Raw genomic sequence first — 21,332 nt, 5'->3', positions numbered from 1 at the left:
AAAAGTTGACTCTATGCATGTTTAAAAAAATAAAGTCTTTTTTTCCCTATTCTCTCGCCTGTTTTGGAATTAGTTTTAGATATTCTTTTAACAATGCTCTGAAATAATAAGATAAAAAACCCTTGTGCCCTCCAAAATACAAAAAGAATATACTTGCAACAGAAATAACAGATAATCTAATGGGAGAGATGACTCTGGAGTTTTCTTATTCTTTTTAGGCTGTCCTTTAACACTTGCTTTTGCAAAGCAGCATTTTACACATTTTTTAATCCACAATTCTACAATCCATATTCCAATGTCAGTTAGACTGGATCTACAGGGACCCAGAGACAAATATCATTTTATTATGGTAATAAAGGACAAGAGGAATACATTCTTGTGAATTTGTTCCCTTTGAAAACTTTATCTATGAAAACAGAAAACCATGATGATTTTAAAGACAGTGGAGCTTTAAAATATCCATTTCATATTCAAGTCTGAGTTTAACTGCATGGGCTTTATATTTCCCTAAGTATTTATCCATAAAATCACACAGAAATATTTTATAGCACACAATAGAATATGCCCAGCCTATACAGTCACTTATTTCATTCAGCTTTTCAAAAAAGGCTGCACCCTAAAAAACTAAAGCCACTTTTAGTTACTAACCAATATACAGATTAAAAATACTAATTTTATTTAACTGATTTTTTTCTCCATCACTAGTGGTACTGTAGTTTGAACAGTACACTGCATTTGCTCTGGCTTTCTTGCTGTCCTCCCCAGGGGAGGGTCACCTGGGGACACCTGCCTGAAGCTCATGGGAGAGTGTAAGATGAAAACCCATGTTTCCCCACTTACTTCTTTTCGACATCCTGCAATGCAGCTCCATCATGTTGGCTCCTCCACAGTGCTGCCGAAACGCCCTCTGGATCTTACCCAAGCTTTGGTCCCTTACACCTGTAGTGGGGTCATTCTGCTCTCCCCACACCAAGCCCCTCTCCTGTCACGACAAGCAGCCCCCAAAATGGGCTACCATTCACCAACTCTTCACCTTGCAGCCCAGGGAGAGAAGTGCCCTTTGGGGACCATCCGCTCCTGGACATCTCACAGGCAACTTCGTCATTGCTCCTCTCTTCTACCTCATAAGCACTGATCAAACCAAGTGTGTTCTGGCACTGGACAGGTTTCTGATCAATAAATTACTCTGTTTTACATGGTTCAAATTTAAGCTTTTATTTGGTTTTTAAATTAAAAAAATAAATTTCATTATTAAATAGTGGAATGGGTCTAAACTAACGTTTACATATTAATTCACTTGCTTTAGAATACCACCAGAGAAATAATTGAAGTATACCACCCAGACAAAACTTTCTGTTAGAAAGCTCAACAGTGGCGTAATTCAGTTAAACAGAATAAAACCCCAGAAGTCTTAATGTTTACAATGAACGTTAGAAGTAAACCTCTGGTTTTAGTGTCATCCAAATCTAGTTTCCGTCACAAAGGCAGTCATTGTATTCAGAATACTATACCACAGTGCTAATGTCATCGGCTTCGTCTGGTTTCTTTTGCCTGCTTGGCAGGGATTTCAAGTACTCAAGGTGCCTCCTTGCATCCTCCTGATTTTGCCGGACGTAATAAACCACATACGAGATCACCATGGTGAACCAGCCAAACATGGTGACCAGCATGGCGTAATCGGTAGTCTTTTTAGGAAGGTTGCAGAGGTCAGCATCGTTGGCAGCATTGAGGAAGGGTCTCCCCGCATGTTCATCCAGCACAGAAGTCTTGCAGATGACGTTGTTGGCCGTCTCGTGGTTGGAGGCCATGCTCCTCAACACCTGCTGCAGCGTGCAGTCACAGTGCCAGGGATTGTTTGCAATTCTGGCTCTGGCCTTCAAGTTGTTGAAAGCGTTTTTGTGCACGCTTTGAATCCGGTTGTCAGACAAATCCAGAGTCTGCAAGGTTTCTGCCACCCCTTTAAAGGCATGTTCATCTATAAACTCAATCCCATTTTTTGATAAATTGAGGACTCTCAGTTGGTGCAAGTCCTTAAAAATTTCATTGGGGATAGATGTTATCTGATTGGAGTCCAAATAAAGTAAGACTGTTTCTGGAGGAAGATCTCTGGGTATTTCCTTGAGGTTTGCATTGCTACAGCTGACGTTCAGACCTCCGGAGTGAGAACAGAGGCAGCCTTTTGGGCACATACTGGCAGAATGAAAGCACAGTATCATGAGGACAAAACTTTGTAAGAGCAGACACATGGAGAGGGAACGAGTTAACCACAGGTCTACCAAATGCATGCTGGGCTGTCAGCATAATCACACGACCATTTCTCATTCAGCCAACAGTGGTGGTAAAAGGACTGGCAAAGCTGAAACGTGGCTTCATTTTCTTCGGTGGGTTTAGTAAAAACTGACTAACATGTGGGCTTCCTCATGGTCAATGCTCTTCTTAGAAGCACACCTACAGAGAGGAAGGAAAACAAGTTCCTTATACCATAAACTCCAATCCCCATTTTGTTTTCATTTAAAAAAACAAAACAAAACAAAACAGAAATAAAACAAAGTCAATGTGAAGAGCAACACTAAATAAATGATCTATTATCCTATCACTGCACCAGAGGATTTATTTAGGTAACTCCTATTAGCATTAATCTGAGTTTAGTGCATAAATCCCCAGTACATTTTTAAGAGGATAGACTACACTTATTACAAATTGCACAGGTTTGGGCTTCAATACTTATTAGAGGAGGCACTGGTTTCTTTTTATCACAGGCTCTTCTAACAGCTATAAAAACAAATTACATTTTCCCTTGCTAGAGTAGAAGATGCTTAAGTAGGAGCTAAGAGTTGGTTCTCCAGCAACAGTGACAGGTAAGTGAGGCATTCGTGGTAGTTAATGTAAACTTATCTTGAAACAACTTATGCTATTTTAAGTCCAAATCAAAGTACTTCAGCAAGGAAATATTTTTACTGTATCAAGAAACAAAAATTAACTAAACCAAATGCTGCTGCAAGACACCACAAACATCGACATTCTCCCCCTCCCTCTCTTCTGCTTTTGACTGCTGGATTTCCTGCACCTCCCAGCATTTTGTGAGACACTGCTGTGAGGCCCACAGAAACCATTTCTACTTGCAGTTTTCTTGAAAATTTTCTTTTCATTTAACATAGAGAAAAAGAAAGAAATGTAACTATTGCCAGAAACTCACATCCCCCTCCAAACCAAACAAAACTCACACAAACCTATGTACAAGCCAAACAAAAATAAACTTATTCATGGCACGTAATTTGCTAATAGAACACATGAAAAATATTGTTTCTGCTTCTCTCCTCTCAAGTTGGCTTAAAAATAGTAAATATCCAGAAGCTTTTCCATTTTCTACTTTAATTGGAGCACAAATACAGAAGTCTGAAATGCTGACCTATAAGGTTTCAAAGACAACCTCATTTATTTTTTTCCCCTATTAGGGTAAACTATGAATTTTCTAACCACAACAGGTCCATTTGTTTTCATGTACATGCCCTCTGTCTTTGAAGCAGCTTGGGTATTTGCAGCCTTCAGGTTGTATTTACATATAAATGAATTTTTTTTTCCTGAACCCGCAATGTAGTCCACTGAACAACAAAATCCCTGCAGGGCAGATATGTGTGATTTTACAGGAAAAAGAAGAAATTGCATTGCAATAATTTTTGCCTGCAGAACTCACATACTAACTGCAGTTTCTGGCACATCACAGCAATATGGATCAGATGTGTCATGCAGTATTTCAAAGCCATACCTCAAGTTTTATTTAGCCTTTTTGCTGAGGCTTAGTATGTCAGTAAACCCACAGGAAAAACCTAAAATGTCTTAATAACATGACCATTACGTGTGATTACTCCACTGCTGTGATGGCTCATGAATGGCAAAAGCCCAGCACGCTCTCACTGCAACTACTGCAAAGAGTAGTAGTGTATCACCACTCCTCTTCAACTTATCTATCGATCCAGAGATGGCCCAGGAACCTAAACAGAAAGTTTACACTTAGAACTCCATAACACAGAAATCTTCTACTCTAAAATTTAGAAGAAAAGAAATTGTTACAAATGAGAAATTGTGAAGTTAACCCTGGAAAAGTGAACTATTAAGATGGGAAGTAAGCAGAGCATGAAAAGTTCCCTGTGAGGAAATGGAGGTGAGGCAGCACCTCCACAACCAACAGAGATTCTTGCAGAACCTCTGTGGAATAAACAGGGTTTACATGAAAGAAGCCCATTGCACTGGGTCTGTCCTTGCCATTTCTCCCCATGGCTCTTCGGTCACTGAAGCGCTTGGTCTTCAGATCAGGTAGAAATCTGCTACAGAAGGAACCAAATTACAGAAGCTGGTTTTTGCCCAGCCTGCCCAAAAGTGGTAAGTACTTGCTAAAACGTGCAGCCTGTTCGGGGGCCAAGCTGGAGATGGCAGCTGCTCCCCCTGGCACCTCCGAGCTGGCAATCTGTTCCTCCCTCCCACAGCCCCGGGTGCTGCCGCAAGAAGGCCCGTCCCATGGAAAACCAGACGCCTCTCTTCTTTTCCCTTCAAGTTTATGTGTTTCACTACTGCGCTGCACCAAAAGGGCAGATGAGTGGTCCAGCTCATCATCACAGAATAAGCATCTCATCAGTTACTACTTGTACACAGTGGCTTTCCACCAATGGCACGTGGAGTCCTACCACAGGAACGGATGGGGTGACAGAGTAAAGTGCTGAAGTAGATGCTTAATTTTGTAGAAGCATAAAAATCACACTGTTCTCACCAGAGTGTGATGATTAAATATCATATTCGCTTCATTACAGGCTAAAAAAACCCTCCTGCCAACCTGGAATTACACCAAGGATCCTGTTGAGGCCTCCACAGCGCAGCTATGCCACCAAAGATCACATGTCAAAGAGGCCCCCCACACAAAGACAGTGTGGAACATCTTCATTCCACTGCAGACAAATGAAGCTCTTTTTCTTTAATGTATTAATGTGTTTAGAGTGGAAGAAGTAGGATCATTACAGACTAAGCAGGAAAGTGTTTAATGAAGCAATGCTTCTTCAAAAGGGATAACTAAGTAAATGGATTAAGAGGGAGAAAAACTCCAAATGGTTTAAGTTGTTAGAAAGAGCAAATAGAAGTTTAAACCTGTAATTAACAACCCAGTCAACAAAACTTAACTGAGCAAGAATAAAGCTCAGCAAATTCTCATTGAATTAACTGGAAGCAACCCAATGGGACTGAGCATCAGTCAGGGGAAAGAGAGCTTTGCTTACTTCCATGATCAGAGTAGCTGATCCACGGGATTTGGGTTTCACCAACAAACTTACAGCAAGGACTTTCTTGACTCACAGGCAGCCTAGTGACTGCAACAAGAAAAAAAAAGAGAACTAGGATCCACACATTCGTAGTGCCACAAGGAAGATTTTTGGCTTCTTGAGCATCTATCTAATTTTTTCTGCTTGAACACAATAAATACAGAAGGTGGTAACAAAGTTGGAATAAAGACAAGAGAGATACATCAGACAGAAACACTGAAGACTACAGAGAAAGGGATGGAAGACATAGAATAAAAACAAATATATGAATTAATTAGAAATCTGCAAATAAATTAAAAAAAAAAACACTGAAGACTACAGAGAAAGGGATGGAAGACAGAATAAAAACAAATATATGAATTAATTAGGAATCTGCAAATAAATTAAAAAAACCAAATTTAAAAGTAAACAAAGACAGGAAAATCACAGCAATACTACAAGCACAGGTAACAGCGTGGTACAAAAAGACATTTTGTGTACATTTCTAAAATACAAGTAGAAACATAGAAAACCCAATGTACAAGTCAAATACTGCAGGGCAATAAAACTACAGAGGGAAGATCGCACAACATAATTCTTTACAGTCTTGGAATTTAAACTAGTTTTCAAGCTTTCCTCTTCTCATGCTCCCCCAAGACCATTCACTCAGTACAAACATGCAACAGTGTAGGAAAATGTCCAAATCCTGAAATCCTCAAGGAAAACACATTTGCTTTTAATGCAGAGTGAGATTTCTACTGAGCTTCAGGTGTCAGGTACTTGCAGATGTTTGCTTTTCCAGCAAGCAAGGTGCAGAGGCTGTAGCTGAGCACCTGAGTGCAACATTACTAAATGACGTATTTGATTAATAATCCCTCCCCACAAGAAATGAGTGATGTAAAGAAGCATTAGCGCCTCCAACTACCCACTTGGAAAAAAAGGGCCTGCAGACTTAGCCAAGTCCCATAGAAAGTCCACAACAAGGCTACTTTCAGTATTAACTTCTGCTGTGTGTCCTCAGAGCAAGATGCAGGAGTAGAGGAAATGGCATCGCCATCACACAGAACAGCATAGAAGTGACACTGTGAAACAGACAGAGAGTTTTTGTTGTTTAGGCCAATGCTAAGACAACAAAAGATGCATAAAAAAAGAATCAATCATATATATAAATATGTCTGATTTAACAGACTTAAAAGAATCATAGAATCATTTAAGTTGGAAAAGACCTTCAAGATCATCAAGTCCAACTGTTAACCTAACCCTGCCATTCCACCACTATACCAAGTCCCTAAGCACCTTGTCTACCCGTCTTTTAAATACCTCCAGAGAAATAAAAGTGGCCTCTACTATGGCATAGAGACTTTCAGAGCCCAAACGGCAGCTCTTCAGTCATTACCCAAGTGCTCACACATGTGCCAGTAGTTCATCACTGGCCCTCCACACTGCCTCTGCCCCCATAAAAAAGTCAAGAGTGGAGCAGCTTCCAGTCCCCTGCACTTGAAGGTCAGCCACTGATGAGGACTCAAAAGCAGAGACCAAAATCAGCCTTAAGAAGTGCCCTGCCTATAGTATTTCAAGACAGACACCTTCAACTGTCCAGATCAACTTGCATCTCCACCAAGATGAAGTCAGCGGAGCCCCTTGTTGATGACACTCTTCCTGGAAATGTTTATCTTCCAAATGGGAGACAGAAACTCACTCCCTGCTTGTTCATCAAATGCCTCTCCATACATTGTGTATCTAGATTGCAGCAGGGTACTTCGACGATTACTCTCTAGCATTACAAACATGACCTGTGACAGCCAAATATCTTTGTTCAAGTTGTTCCGCTATCACAATGCTTTTAATTTGAATTTCACCTGAATTCTCAGACATTCCTAACATTTCTGTTCAGGAAGGATCAAAAATGCCACCCTTTTCCTGATGGTTGTTACCAGGCAAGATCTCACATGCTAAAGATAAGACCATGGCCCGATGTATTTAATATAAATGTCTTGATGGGATGATTTCTGTCCTAAGTCACAGCAATGAGGGCCACAAATAAGGTCTGTAGAACAGTATCACTTAGGTCCACACCAACCTAAGACTCTCAGACTCACACATAGCATCGTCACTTGTCTTGCTTGTGGTCAGACACTGATGGGAAGAATCAGCAGCAGCTCTCTGCAGTGAGTACCATGCTGGCCTTCGACGGATCACAGATCATAAGGACTCTTCAGTGGTAAGAGACAGGAGGATTTTTAATTGTTGTTGTTGTTGTTATCACTCACAAACAAGCAGAAATAGGAAAATGAAGGAAGATATGATCCTAACAACCATTTTGGTTCCCTAAGCCAACCACCACAGGCACTGGGCAGAATGTGCTCTTCTAGCAATAACAACTGGATAAACATTGCTGGTTTTTTGGAAGATGTTCTTTCTTTGGGATGTGATGTCGCAGAAGGTGCTATGGCATTGAGCTGCAGATGAAGCATGGTCCCCTTTTGAGCACAGGAGGCATGCTTCTTCCCATCACATCTCTGTCCCTACCCACTATGCAGTGTTCCTTCTCTCTTCCCACTCCAGGGGCTGGTGGGCTGATCACAGACAGCTGACAGATAACTGATCAGGCCAGTCAGCTGCATCTGCCCCCTTGGAGCCCAATCCCAAGAACTGGAGAGTGCAGCACTGTCAATGGGCAGAGTACAGCTCAGGCTGCACAAGAAGTTTTTATGCCCCTGGTTAGGTTCAGAGATTGCACAGGACTGCAAAGCCATGGCACAAAATGAGTTACAAAAAACCCAAAAGGCAGAAGTATGCAAGGTTCCCAGCAGATGAAGAGAGACTGCAACAATGTCCAAAAAGCGTAAGTGATGTTAAGGGCAGCTGCAGTAGCACTGGGATCCTGGAGTAAGCAGCTGAGGACACAGGAGCAAGGCAAGCTTGTGGGGTCAAGTCTGGGGACACAGTATGAAAGTGGGAGCATAGCTGTCAGCCACCTAATGTGGCTTCTAGGGTCAGAAAGTCTGGCTACAAAGGGTTTTCACTGCTGATCTCTTATGCCAAGTGGTATTTCCATCTCATGCATGATCATCTGTGCAGATTCCATAAGGTTAATTATGTCTTCACTGGCATTTGAGCAACTACACCATCCTCTTGTTGTGTGCAAAGAGAGCTGCACGGCACACACTGTAAAGGAAATTCAGTGATAACAACTCCATTTTCCCTATCAATAATTTAAGGCACTAAAATAATGTCTCTGAAGTCTTCAAAGCTGGATCCCCTGATGAAAAATATTGCATCCGTTACTCCAGCAATGTCAAAGGGGTCACAGCTAACTCGAGATGCTCAGCATCGGCACACACAGTTTGTGTTTGTGGTTCCTGGAGGTGCCATGATTAGAGGGGAATTTCTTGCTACTGCAGCTTACGTGCTCAAATGAGCAACCAAGAATGGGAAGAGACAAAAGGAAGAAGCCAAGAGATCAAACATGGGGGGGGGGGCTGTTGGATGCATCATGACTGCACTAAATCTGTCTGGTCTGTCACTTTTTGACCTCCAGAAAAAATTAGACAAAATTATGTACAACCCAGCTTCCCAACAACGTGGATCGTAGGGTCTGATGCACAATTCACCTGCCCACGCTTCTGATGATGTACAGCTGGAAAACTGAAATGACCTTGCTACTAACTTTAGGCACAGTACCTGGAGAAGTCTTCATTTGAAAACAGATCCCAAATGGCACCGCAGTGCTCCACACTCCTTGGGATCACACAGCCCGCCACAAACATCACTGGTTTTTCAGTTAATACCAAAGGCGTCCCTGGGAGCACCTGTTGGCCCTCCACACTGCAGATGGACCACACACATCCTCCTCACGTGCAACCCACATAATGCACACATCAATCTATAAACTGTGCATATTTGTGGGTGCAGCTCTACCGTCTTCAAATGAAACGCTCAGCTTCAGCTGTGCACCCAATAAGCCTTCAAGAGATCCCTAAAGAAACAGCTTGGCTTTTCAAGCCCTGTCTAAGTAAACTCCTAACCTTCAGAGTAACAACCTTCTTGCATACAAACAGCGGAAGCTTGATACGGAATTAGAAAAGCCCAGGAAATAAAGACTCCTACGGGGCTCTTTTTTTAGATACCCTTTAGAGCAAACCTGCACTTTGAATAAATATTAAAATTTTATAACTAAAAATCCATTAAAAGAGAACACTGTAAAACCATCATTGTTTTATCTGACTTCCAGACAATTACCGAGATGTTTTATAGTTTTGAAAGACCTGACATTATTATAACTTTTGCCCCCCTCTCTTTTAGACATTGACTATGTTGGTGTATAGAAAAGATGCTCATTGATAAATCTAGTCTCCTGTTCTCTATTAAAATAGGTCTTAACTTTGCCATATTGAATACTTTTGTTTTAAATAAGGTTTAGCAAATTATCCACTGAAATAGAAAACACCCTTCTTTTTAACGGATTGTTTTCCTTGAACTCTTCTTCCCATAATGCCAGTTTGTTTGTTAGAGCACACACACGCTCCTCCGTTACTCTCCACATCCATCGAGCTATATTTTATGTCGTTGCGCTCTTTTATTTTTTGCCATTAACATTGTCATAAAATGCCATACACTAGCTTCTCTCCGAAAATATTACCTCGTAATTAGTATTGACAAGACAGCCATAAGCTGGAGACTAAAGGCTAAAATTCACAGGTGATTAGCCCACCCAAACAGTCCAGTTTGCTAAAGGACTGAGGACAGGACAATTTCACCTGAATCAAAGAAAGAGATTTGCCACCACTACTCCCAAATAACTGCAGATGACATATTTACAATGAATCAAAACAGGAAAGATATCCATGGGAAGAACTATTTCCATAGATCCTATCCTTAATCAAATCTTACACCACCAGTTAGTACAGACCTCCCAGTAAGCTACACGTTGGGTTGTCCTGTACGCCTACATGCCACGTTTGTGAGTAGCCGAGTCTCTGGAGGCCAAGGGCGTCTGTGCACACTGGGGGGAAAACCTCCATGAAATCCTGCCTGGCTCTTCCAACACCTGTGGGCTGAGTCTGACCACAATCGTTTCAAAACACAAGACTAATGTAAAAATGCTGAACCTCCTTCTTCTACATCTTACTCTAAATCTGTTCCAGGATTTAGACGATGGCTCCAAAGTGACAATATCAAAATAACACTAATTAAAAAAAAAAAGAAAGAAAGAAAAAAAGGTATTTTTGTTCACTTGCCTATGGACATACAATAAAACTACACCACAGCAACGTGACTGACTGAGTGGGTACTGAGCTGGAAAGTGAGGATACCTGCGAGCTGGAGCCAAGCAGGAGCAGCAGGACCCAAAGGAGAACACAACAGCCGCTTCTGATCTCTGTGCTGTCTGCGCGCTACAGAACAACAAATTTCATGGGTACCAAGTGAATTCCTCCAGACAAACACAATCCTTTAAAAAAACCACTGCCTCTGTACTGTCAGCGGGGAAGACACCGTGGCACGCTGCAGCTAAGGGCAATCTCACTAGCTCCACAGACAGACATCAAGCTGGGCGACTTGACCCTCTGTGTGGCTCCGGGGTGTCGTCAGGAAAGTCAGATGGAACAAGAATCTGGTCCCAAGTCTCAGGACCCAGGGTGCTGGCAACCTCTGTCTTTCAGGCATCTCTCCCCTGCACTCTTCAAACGCGGTGCAGCTGCCTGGCTGCTTCACAGCACATCTACCTTGAAGGCAGGCACTTAAAATGCTACGAAGCACCAAACCAGAGAGATGCCAAGAGCTGCCTGCGAGGTGCCAGGTGATTCAAATTCCCAGATGAAAATCTCCGGCAGCGGAAGACTTTCAGGATCTCAGAACATGGCAAGATGAAATCCTAAAGCAGTAAGAAGAGAAATTTGTAGAAGCCAACAGCAAATGAGGTGGGAAAAAAGGGGTGCAAAAGATCACTGATTCAATGAATAATTGAAATGTCATGATTAATCAGTGCGAGCCTGAACTCCAATTACATAATGGATTCATTATCTAATGAAACACCAAACATACTCAAACTATAATATTCTCCCCTAAGACAGGACTCAGAATGCCAGTCGACATTTTGTTCCCCAAAACCTTCCAGCATAGACATCCTTCTAACAACTGCTTCTGGCAAACCACTTCCAGTTGCAGAAACAAACCGTGCAGGTAAAAGTTTATACACCTTAAGTTACAAATACCCTCTCTTAACAGTCACAGAGTAATGAAATGGTTGAAGAGAGCCAAATGAACATTTTAAGCTATAATTACTTTCTGATTGTGAGATCACTGAATGTATTACTCCTTATTACAGATCAACAACTTACCTAATTATACTGCGTGGGCAAATGAATCAGCACGCTAAGACTGATGGGTTGGGTTCATGTTAAAAAACATATTTGACTTTTTTCCCTTTTCATCTCAAGTCAGGAATTCTTTTATAACTCTCAGCTGATAAACAATTGTGTGAAGCTTAGCAGATATAGTAACAGATCAATGACAGAAAAATATTACCAATTATCTCCTATCTATCCTATGATGCTTTGGTCTTGGAAGTCTTCTGTGGCAACACATTTCTTGGAATGAAATTTGATATGCTTGATGGAAACTAAAGGAACAGCTGTCAGATGCTCTTACACCGCTTTCTTTCAAGCCCTAACAAAGATTGAATATGGTTGTATTCTTCCACTGTCACCACCACTTTCTTTTTAGAAGATGTTCAGTGCTGTCTACTTTTCCCAATCATCTCCTGCATCCTCTTTATATGACTTAAGACTACAAAAGGCTCCCGTCCCTTCCCTGAGCAATATACCCTGGTGGGAAATATAAACATTTTGTATGCGTATTTATGCCATTTGGAAAAGGAAACAGAACATTACATACACTTACAGTGCATATGTACTGGCAACATGAAGTAAGTTATAAATGAAAGGCGTAAGATATAAGACAAATACCATCATCTCCTGACCATCATTCATCGCTGTATTTGCAAGAAATTGGCTTGACAGTCTATGGAAGAATGAACAAAGGCTTAAGATATGCTCAGCAAACATATCTGCAAAATGAGTTTTTTACCATTATATAAGAACATGAAGGACCGTATGACAGATGCCAAAGGGAAATGCTCCACCACAGACAAATGGCTGTCTGTAAAGCATTCTCTAAAGCCGTATCATCTGGTTCTAGATTAATTATTAGCGTGCAGTAGAGTCAAAAACAGTTTTAGAGTTTGGGATTATACTCTACCAAGTCTCGGTTACATTTTCTGTGACAACATCAACAACCATTCTGTTTGGCAAGAAAACCCTTTCCAGCAGCAGCTGAGTCAATCCTCCGCATGATCTATACTAGAAAAAAAAAATATACTCTGAAAGCTTAAAATAACTTGAAGTGGAAATACTTTGTCTTCCTTGGGTAAAGAGACCCCGACTAAAGTCTGTTCTGAAGTCTGGTTATGAACTGAATGCTTAGGGGCCTTTCATGATTAGGCAATGCAGAAGGTTTTCAATAAATCTGATAGAATCCAACGGAAAATGTTTCCAATGTAAAAGGTCAATTTCACAATATTTGCTCATCTATTTTCCTCCCATATTATACAATAATGCGATCAAAGTGAAAAAGACAAATGCTTTGGTTTAAGCCATACCCTGACTCTACCCAGTAGCTAATGATGGATGCTCCTTCAACTTAATTCTGCAGTTCCATATCAGAGAAAATGTCTTCTTGATCTCAAGATAATTACGCTGATCACCTCAATGATTACCATAATCAGTGACAAGTCCTGCAATTAAATCTTGATAACTGCATCTGCTGACTGCAGATGGTGTCCTTGTCCAATTGAAAATCTCATTCTTATTTTGCAGTGTAAATCTAACCCCCGGTAACAAAAAACTATGTTACCAGAATCTAATAGGCCTTTAAGGTACCGCCTTGCAAAGATAAGCAAGATTCAGACCATCCGGAGACCTTCCTTCCACTTTTAAGGGTGCTTACTTGGTTCTACATACTGTTATCTTCAGGCTCATTTGAGGTTCATCCAAATGTTCCTGCAACTTAGTAGGCAATGGAAAGAGAGAAGTTGTAATTAGGCTGGGGAAGCTGTGCTGATAATAAAAGTCAGCAAGGCAGAAATAAGCATGCAAACCTGAAGGGACTATTCAGCAAGGAACATGCTAGCGGCTTTGTAAAGTTGACAATTGCACGAAGCAGCCAGCAAGACAGCTGCTGGCAGCAGATACCTGGGCACTAGGGAGTCCTAAAAGAAATATGATGTGCTACAAACTCTGAAGCAAGACAGGGAAGGCAGGAGGAGAACAAAGCAGAGCATGACTGAGAGGTGCTTCTTCCAGCTGACCCTCTGCCACAGAGCAGGTTCCCAGGACCATGATGCGTGACCGCAGGTGAGACCATCTCCTGGGTTGGACACCTCAAAAAGAAATATAGATGTGAGCAGAGGCAGTGCTGCAGATGGCGGTTTAGCATCCACTTTCACATACTCTTGCTTTTCACTGGGATCTAGATTACCCTGTTGTGGTACACCACAGGACACCAAGGCTGTTTCTCTCCGTGCACAGCTGCCCAGTGACATAAACACAGGGGGATAATCTATGGCACAAGGAATTTGCAAGGAAAGAAGCCAGGACAGTAGAAGCTACTACTATAATTAAACAATCTGATTGATATCCACAAGATGAGACCACAAAGAAAAAGAACATACTTTCAGAGCAATTACTCTGTATGAAAAAAATCTGAAAGGGAGGGAAATACCACAAGCTAAATTAGCAATAGGGGACAGCACTTTAGAATAGAGTACCTCAGCGGTTATTAATTCAGCTCATTGTGCTTTGAAATATGCTAGTTGGAATATTGGAATAATAACAGGATCTTTAAGAGGCATGCAGAAGTAGAGTATCTGATTTAGAAAAATGCAAGAAAAATAAAATGTGTAACATTTGTGTATAAAGGAAACTAATAAAGTTTGAAATTCTAATTAAAAGCTCTAAACTTAAAAGTGAATACTCAACACCACAAACCCACAATCTTCTGTTAAAGAAATTAAAACTATGACCTGACGCATTTCAGAAAATAGTGGAAGAGAAAGCGAGTATGGAGTAATTATGAGATCAATAAGCAATTAAGCAACTTTAATAAAGACATTCAAGTGAACTTGTGGAATCAAGTGACACACAGAGTTAACTACAAGCCATTTGGGCTTGCCAAAGAAACTGGTTGATCAGTGATGCTGGTTTTGCTGGGTCAATGGTTATTAAATCTGCACACTGCCACGTGCATAGCTGAGAGAGCGAAGAGGAACATCTACAACAACACGTGTGTCTATATTTCCCATTTCTGCACCAAAGGTGTTAAGCAAAGGTATCATAAACCTCTAACGTATCAAACCACCCACCACTAAAACCACATCCCCACTTTTAATATTTTAATCCATGAGCAACTTCAAATAACTGTAATTTCATTTTCATCAGCTTGCCAGAGAAACTTACCTTTTTTCTTTCAATGAATGCCATAGTACTGGGCTAATAATAGATTTTATTTCTATATTTAGATACCGTTCTAGCTCTAAAAGCTGAGCTTGTGACAGTCTGGAAGAGTTAGACACGGGGCTTTTGCACTTCCATGAAAGCAAGGCTAGCACTTTCCCATCAGGACTCACTTTGAGCTCTGCTGGCTGCCACCGGCATTAGAGGCTGAGGAAAAGACTAGCCCGCGTACCACCTCTGCAGCTCTGCTTCAGCTGAGGACCTCCCAAGCAAGCGAAATCTAGCAGCGGAGAGCTTCAATGCCATCTTGTGCTGGCAGCATTTCCCTAATTAAGAGTTTAAGGCCAGATGGAGCCATTAGATCATCTAATCTGACCCCCTGCCTGTCACATGACGTGTCGTTTTACCAGTAAACCTCATATTGAGTCCAATAATGTAGGTCAGACTGAAGCATGTCAGAACTGAGGAGACTGCTGTGCGCCCAAGGCAGTACCTTTTGTACCCGCTGTTCTTGCACCATCCCATAACCAGCAGGTAACAGGATGCCTTCAGCGGAGTCTGACTGCACCCAGAAAACTCAATTCCGTCAACATCCACCATAACAGTTAAACTACTCTAGCAGAAATATCTGCTCCACCAGGATCTAAACACCAAGCAAGAGTGTCTGTTTTCAAAAGAAAGGCTACATTGAAAGATAATGTTAGGCTGCTCATCATAAACAGTTCCATGTTACCGCTTGTCTCCAAATGAGAGTTAGAAATGGCTATTTTTTAATGCACTGGTGAGTTACATCAGGCCCTCAGCTGCCATTAAAGGACTTTGCAAATGACATCTATTCTACCTAAGCAACAATCAGCATGTTTTCATTTTGAAATGACTGCTCTGGAGCATCCCCAAGGCTTCGCAGGAAGCCAGGTAAAATCCTTTTATCTTTTTTTTTAAACCACGCAGTATTGTTCCAAAGTCATAAAAACTCGCTGTAGAAGTTTCTCTTCTGAGGACATATGATCATAGCAAGTTGTTATTACAACTTGATGTAGGAGGCTGAAATCCTTTAAGGGTTCTCTGACCCTTACTCAGCAAAAATATGTAGCCTGGTTGCAACTCAGCAGCTTGGTGAGAGGCGAGCCTTCAGTGTTCAGGGGGCTGAAATAAAAGTTGTTTATCAACAACTGCTAAATAATAGCAACAGCTCTAAAGAAAAAAAAAAAAATGGATCGGCATTTCTCAGTGGAAATAAACACCAGTCTTTATCAGATGTGAAATCTAGCTGTGCTAAAACATAAAAACAAGGCACAGCTGCTCGATACTGAGTGAGCAGAGCTTTTCCAGTCAGTCAGTCAGTCAGTCATTCTTCCCAAGGAGAAAAGAAAAGAAAGGAAGAGCTAAAAGAAAGTGTTGCAATGGCTGCCTCCAAGATGAGAACAAACAATTGAGGTCACATTTATTCTGAGGGAAAAAAGATCTTCATTAGCAGCACTAGAGCACATCAGGAAGAGACCAAAACCCAGTTCAATAAAAGCCTTATTTTAAAGAGAAGAATACATCAGCTCTTTGGGTGTCCCCACGGAGGTTATACAGCCAAGTTGACTTTGGCGGAGCTAGCTGATACAAAAAGGAGGAGTTGTGAAGAAGAAGAAAAAAATCTTGATTAGCTGGGCAATGATCCAATGAGCAAGACGCTGGAGGCTGCAAGTTCACAGGCGAAGAAGCTCAGGTAGAAATAACTTATAGCAAATTAAGTTAGGTCATGATAATGAAATTTAAAGACAAGTGGGACATGATTTATTTTACTAAGGCTTGTTGAAAAGTGAAAACCAAGCAGAGCTAGCAGGAGGGCTAATTTAACTCTGGTTACAATTGGTACTGGCACCGAGATAAACTTAACTTGACATATTTAGTACGGGAAAGAGAATATAAGAATAGGATTTTTGGAAAAAAACCAAACAACCAAACAACAAAATTTCATGCCATTTTTCCAAACTGCCGGAGGGGAGCAGGGCAAATTTGGTCCTGTGAATCGCTGCTACTTGTTTCCCAATTTTAAAACATCCTGGTACACAGCCCTCGGTGGCAAATGCAGTGGAAATGCCAGATAGCAAGCATTGGGAAGGGATGGATACCAACAACTGCACTGCAAAGCCCCTACCACCAAGGAGCAGGAGGGAGGATGGAAAACCCTAATGGGAGGAGCCCTTGTAAGAGGTGCAGTCCCCTCGCAGGTGACTAGAAAGTGGCAGCCGCGGCAGGAAGGATGCTTTTATTGTTGAGGGCTTTGCGAGTTACCTCAACAGGTTATCCGGCGGCACCCTGCAACTTTGGCTTCATTTGGCAACAGATGCGGTGCCGTTATGTCCTCCATTGTCCCTCCTTGCCACCTACCTGCCCCCCCCTCCTCACACCGTGAAAAATGGCAGGCAAGGGGAAAAAAAAGAGCGAGCCACTTTATAATGGATGAATGCAGCACTTTGCGGGGGGGGGGGAGAGAGAGTAATGAAAAAGCGTTAATATTAAAGTAATAAAGCTTGTGGCCATTTTTCAGTCTGAAATGCACAACACCATAAAACAATGCTTAAAGGCACTTGCTTCTGTTCCAAACCACCTGCACGCTAAGGCACCCTGCTATTAGCACAGAAGTTGTTTACTACCAGTCTCGTTTCAGTCTGATTCCAGGAGAGCCATAAAACTGAATTTTCTCGCTCAGTACAAGAGCCCATGTGGCCTCAGGTTTTCTTTGGTATGCCAAGCCCCGCCGTGTCACCTGCGATCCCTGCCTGGTCACTAACCCACTCATTTCTAACAAGATGTATAAAAGTCATGCCGGAGCAAAGGGAATCTGTCCCTGGCACCTGGCATGCGTATGCCCTCCTTCTCCTCCGGTTCCCAAAACAGCAGCTGCCCCCGGTGAGGTGTGTTGGGCATAACTATAGTGGTGGCTTTGTCTGCCAGCATGTGTCACTTGTGTCCATACGCTGCCCCAAAACAGTCTGGGTGGTAGTAAGTAAAACGAGGCTACTATTTACTCTCCTGAAATAATTCCTTCCAAAAAAAGACATGGAGAAGCAATGAAATATAATGGCAGAAAAAGTAAAAAATGGGAATTTTTTTGAAATTAAGACTTAGGTTTACCTGTTGGCTTTTTCTCTTCACTTGCTTGATCCTTTTTTTTTTTTTTTCCCTCCCAGATAAAAGCATATGAATTCAAAGCCACTCAGCTGCTTTTTTTTTCCCCCTCTGTCAGAAACAAACATTAGGATTTAGGGGCTCTTTATGGAGATGGCCCAGCTACAAAGAAAGTCTTTGTTTCGCTGGCAGGACTACTAACTCAAGGACAAAAAGACAGAGGGTAGAAGAGCCACGATACCTAAAGGGATGTTCAAGGCTGTCAGAAAAGCCTGTGGAATTGCAGGAAGATGAAAGAAGAACGAGAACCAGCAACTGCTGTCATGCCTGTGCTCTTACTGCAGGGCGGAAGCCAGACGTGGGAGTTTCACGTGAGAGACCACGCCGGCTCACGAGCTGATGGGTGAACCTCTTACAACCTGGAGCCCAGTGAAGTTGCCAAGCATTAGCAAGTTCTATAAATTATACAGTCTTTCTGGGAGTTACACAACAGGCCCTCCACCAGCAGCATCAGCTTCCCATTGAGTAATATGGCAGAAAGGGATGCACTGACATGGTGAACAACCCATACAGTGGTATGGTTTTAGTCTGTATCTACTACACATTTTCACTAAGAGAGTAATGGAAAGCTAATTGCCCCCCCCTCCTCTCCCTCTTTTTCATAATCAATCAATTTCAAAGGCACCTTTACCTCTTTTATGCAATCAAACCCTATATCTGAATACAAGTTAACAGCCCGGGACAGCGAAAGAAGTCCAAATGGGCTATGCAACACCATTATTAAGTCCCAGTCTACATACTATGAAGAACGGCAAAACAAATAGTAAAGCAAACTGTATCACTTGAGAGCAGCATTCTAAAACCTCTTTTTCTTCACGCTCCCCATCACAGGAAACATTACATTGCTCTTTCTCCTTCCCTCAGTTGCCATAGATGCAGTACCACAGTGCTGCAGCAATGCTAGTCCCATCTCCACAAGCTAATGCGCATCCGAGCACCTCCTGCACTCCTGACTCCTTCACTTCTTGCTTTCAGTCAGCCAAAGGTACCCTCCAGTTTCTCCCTGCCCGCCCTTACTGGAGAGTGAAGTTCACAGATGAGCTCACGCATGATAAAATGGACTAAGCTGTCACAGCGCAGTGGTGCCATACACGCTTACAGTGCCACTCGTGTTCTGGTCCAGGGTAAGTTTGCCTGCATCCCAAAAGGATGCTTCCTGAAAATGTCAGATTTTCCACCTCCAGATGCAAAGAAGAGCCCACCCTTGCAAACCTGCAATTCAACCCTTGCAACCTTTACTGGCCTGAAGAACAGCCCAGTGTCAAACCTCAGTCAATGCAGTGCTGTCAACCGATTTTAAAGCTGATCCATGATAGATGAGATGGATTTGAAAGAAGCCAGCATTCACATGGCAATAGCCACATGTTGCTGCACCACTGTGATGCTCGTGGTGCTCTCTGCTCAGAAGCATCTCCCTAGAGCACAGAAGGGAGACGCTCGCAGCCGTGGCATTGATAGTCCCCCCGCCAAACTGTCACCGTTGTGGACACGTGCCCTCATCAACGGGGGCTGCTGCAGACTTCAGCCTCGTGCCTGCAATGAGCATAAAGTAGTAAATCGAGGCAGTCTCCTGACTTTCACAGCCTCCACAGGGGATGCGGAGAGTGTGTGCTAGTGGCCACAGCAGGTTGTGCGATGGCAAGCTGGGGGACTGCGTGCTGGTGAGCACATAGTTACTCAACAAGTGATAAAAAGCTATTATGACAGTCACTTCACCTGCTTTCCTTTTCATTGGGATATATAACTTCTCCTTTCTCCTTCCACCAAAAAAACCCCTGTCATCTTGTGAATAACCGTTCTAAAATTCTTTGAAGTTGGAACACTGAAATGTACTTCGGCAGATGCAAACACCCCTGCAAATAGGGAGAAGCAGGAAAGTCAACCGTCAGCCCTGGAGGTGTCTTACAGTTTCATCTACAATATTAACCCACTGGACCATCATTTCATACTACAAAGTTACTTCTGTGGTTGCACAAACACCTTCATTAAGAATGAGTGATTAGTTCTCTATCAGTGATTTTAACAGCTGCCTTAATATGACAAGCATTTATTTATAACAAAAGAAATACTAGCCTTCTCTTAGAATCAATGTTAGTAGTAAGATCAGAGAAAAAACAGCCTATATATAACATGCTAATAATTATTTTATTTAAAGTTATTACAATATTCCCCAGGCAAAATTCTACATTCTACCTTTACTCATTAAAATGTGCATATGGCTCAAAACTTGATGGTGGATGAAGAGAGAAAAAAAATCATTTCATGTCTTTCCCTTTACAGTGGCATTCTTTCAGTTAAGTCATTTCTTATTTCTGCTGCAGTTTTCATAGCTTTTTTATCAAAGGTATTATTGACACTTTAATGGATTTTTTAATGTTATTGGAACACACATGTTTTCTTACTGAATTTTATGAACATCATTTTTATAAAATGCGACTTTTTAAAAACTGTAAAAAACATTTTTAAAACCCCAGAAAGAGAAAACAATTTGTATAAAACATTATAGTATATGAAAAATTCCAATCAAAATACAAAATTGAAATAACATTGGCATTTTTCTGTATTACTAAAAAGATTATATTTTTTCTTCAGTATTTCTTCCACCCAGAACTTTCAGTCAGCTCTCTTCAAACCAAAGAGAAGGTGCTTCTTCAGTGCACTAATGGTTACAGCCCCTTAAGAAGAGGTGAACAAAGCAAGCCCATTGGATGCTGCTTAGGTTAGACATCAGGAAAAATAAAGGGTTGTCAAGCTTTGGAACAGGCTGCCCAAGGAAGTGGTTGAGTCCCCATCCCTGGAGGTATTTAAAAGATGGGTAGATGAGCTGCTTAGGGAGATGGTTTAATGGTGGGACGCAAGGGTTAGGTTAATGGTTGGACTTGATGATCTTAAAGGTCTTTTCCAACCTAAACAATTCTATGATTCCATGTTTGGTGGAGCTGGCACTCAGGATCTTAGTGATGCTCTGCAGCAGAAGCTCAGATGGTTGTGGTGAGATTATATGATGTATCTGTAAAATGACACACCTAATATGGGGTACATCATGAAGGGTCCACCATGAACAAGAACCACACATTGCAACCCTGACTTAACAAGACACGTCAACAACAGAAGGCACGCTGAGGAAAATAGACGACCTTTTTTGTGTAACAGTGCCAGCAGAAAGCAGCCCAAAAGATGGCAGAGCTACTCTTGGGAATAATTACTGCAATATCCACAGTCTCCCGCTAGTTCTGAGGCAGTGCCCCGGTTCCGACCCAGGGCCATTCTCGCTTGCGTGCCAGATGAGGAGTGACCCTGGCAGACCTTCACATGACGCTAGGCTGAGTCCTCACCGCCGCGCAACCTGCCA

The 21,332-nt window shown here is 41.9% G+C and overlaps 1 protein-coding gene across 1 annotated transcript; it reads right to left on the bottom strand.

The window, feature by feature from the left end:
• Positions 1–1,505: 1,505 nt before the first annotated feature.
• LRRC3B (leucine rich repeat containing 3B) lies at positions 1,506–2,285 on the bottom strand. Its single transcript, XM_009635140.2, has one exon. The coding sequence runs from the start codon at positions 2,283–2,285 to the stop codon at positions 1,506–1,508; it is 780 nt and encodes a 259-aa protein (XP_009633435.1).
• Between the last annotated feature and the right edge of the window lie 19,047 nt (positions 2,286–21,332).

This window comes from Egretta garzetta, unplaced genomic scaffold (assembly GCF_000687185.1).
Source record: "Egretta garzetta isolate BGI_Z169 unplaced genomic scaffold, ASM68718v1 scaffold313, whole genome shotgun sequence".
Lineage (NCBI taxonomy): Eukaryota > Metazoa > Chordata > Aves > Pelecaniformes > Ardeidae > Egretta > Egretta garzetta.
This window is presented reverse-complemented; position numbering and strand designations above follow the sequence as displayed.

Bases quoted from the DNA above. Each gene is read 5' to 3' on its own strand.
- LRRC3B (XM_009635140.2), bottom strand. From the start codon at position 2,285: ATGCATTTGGTAGACCTGTGGTTAACTCGTTCCCTCTCCATGTGTCTG.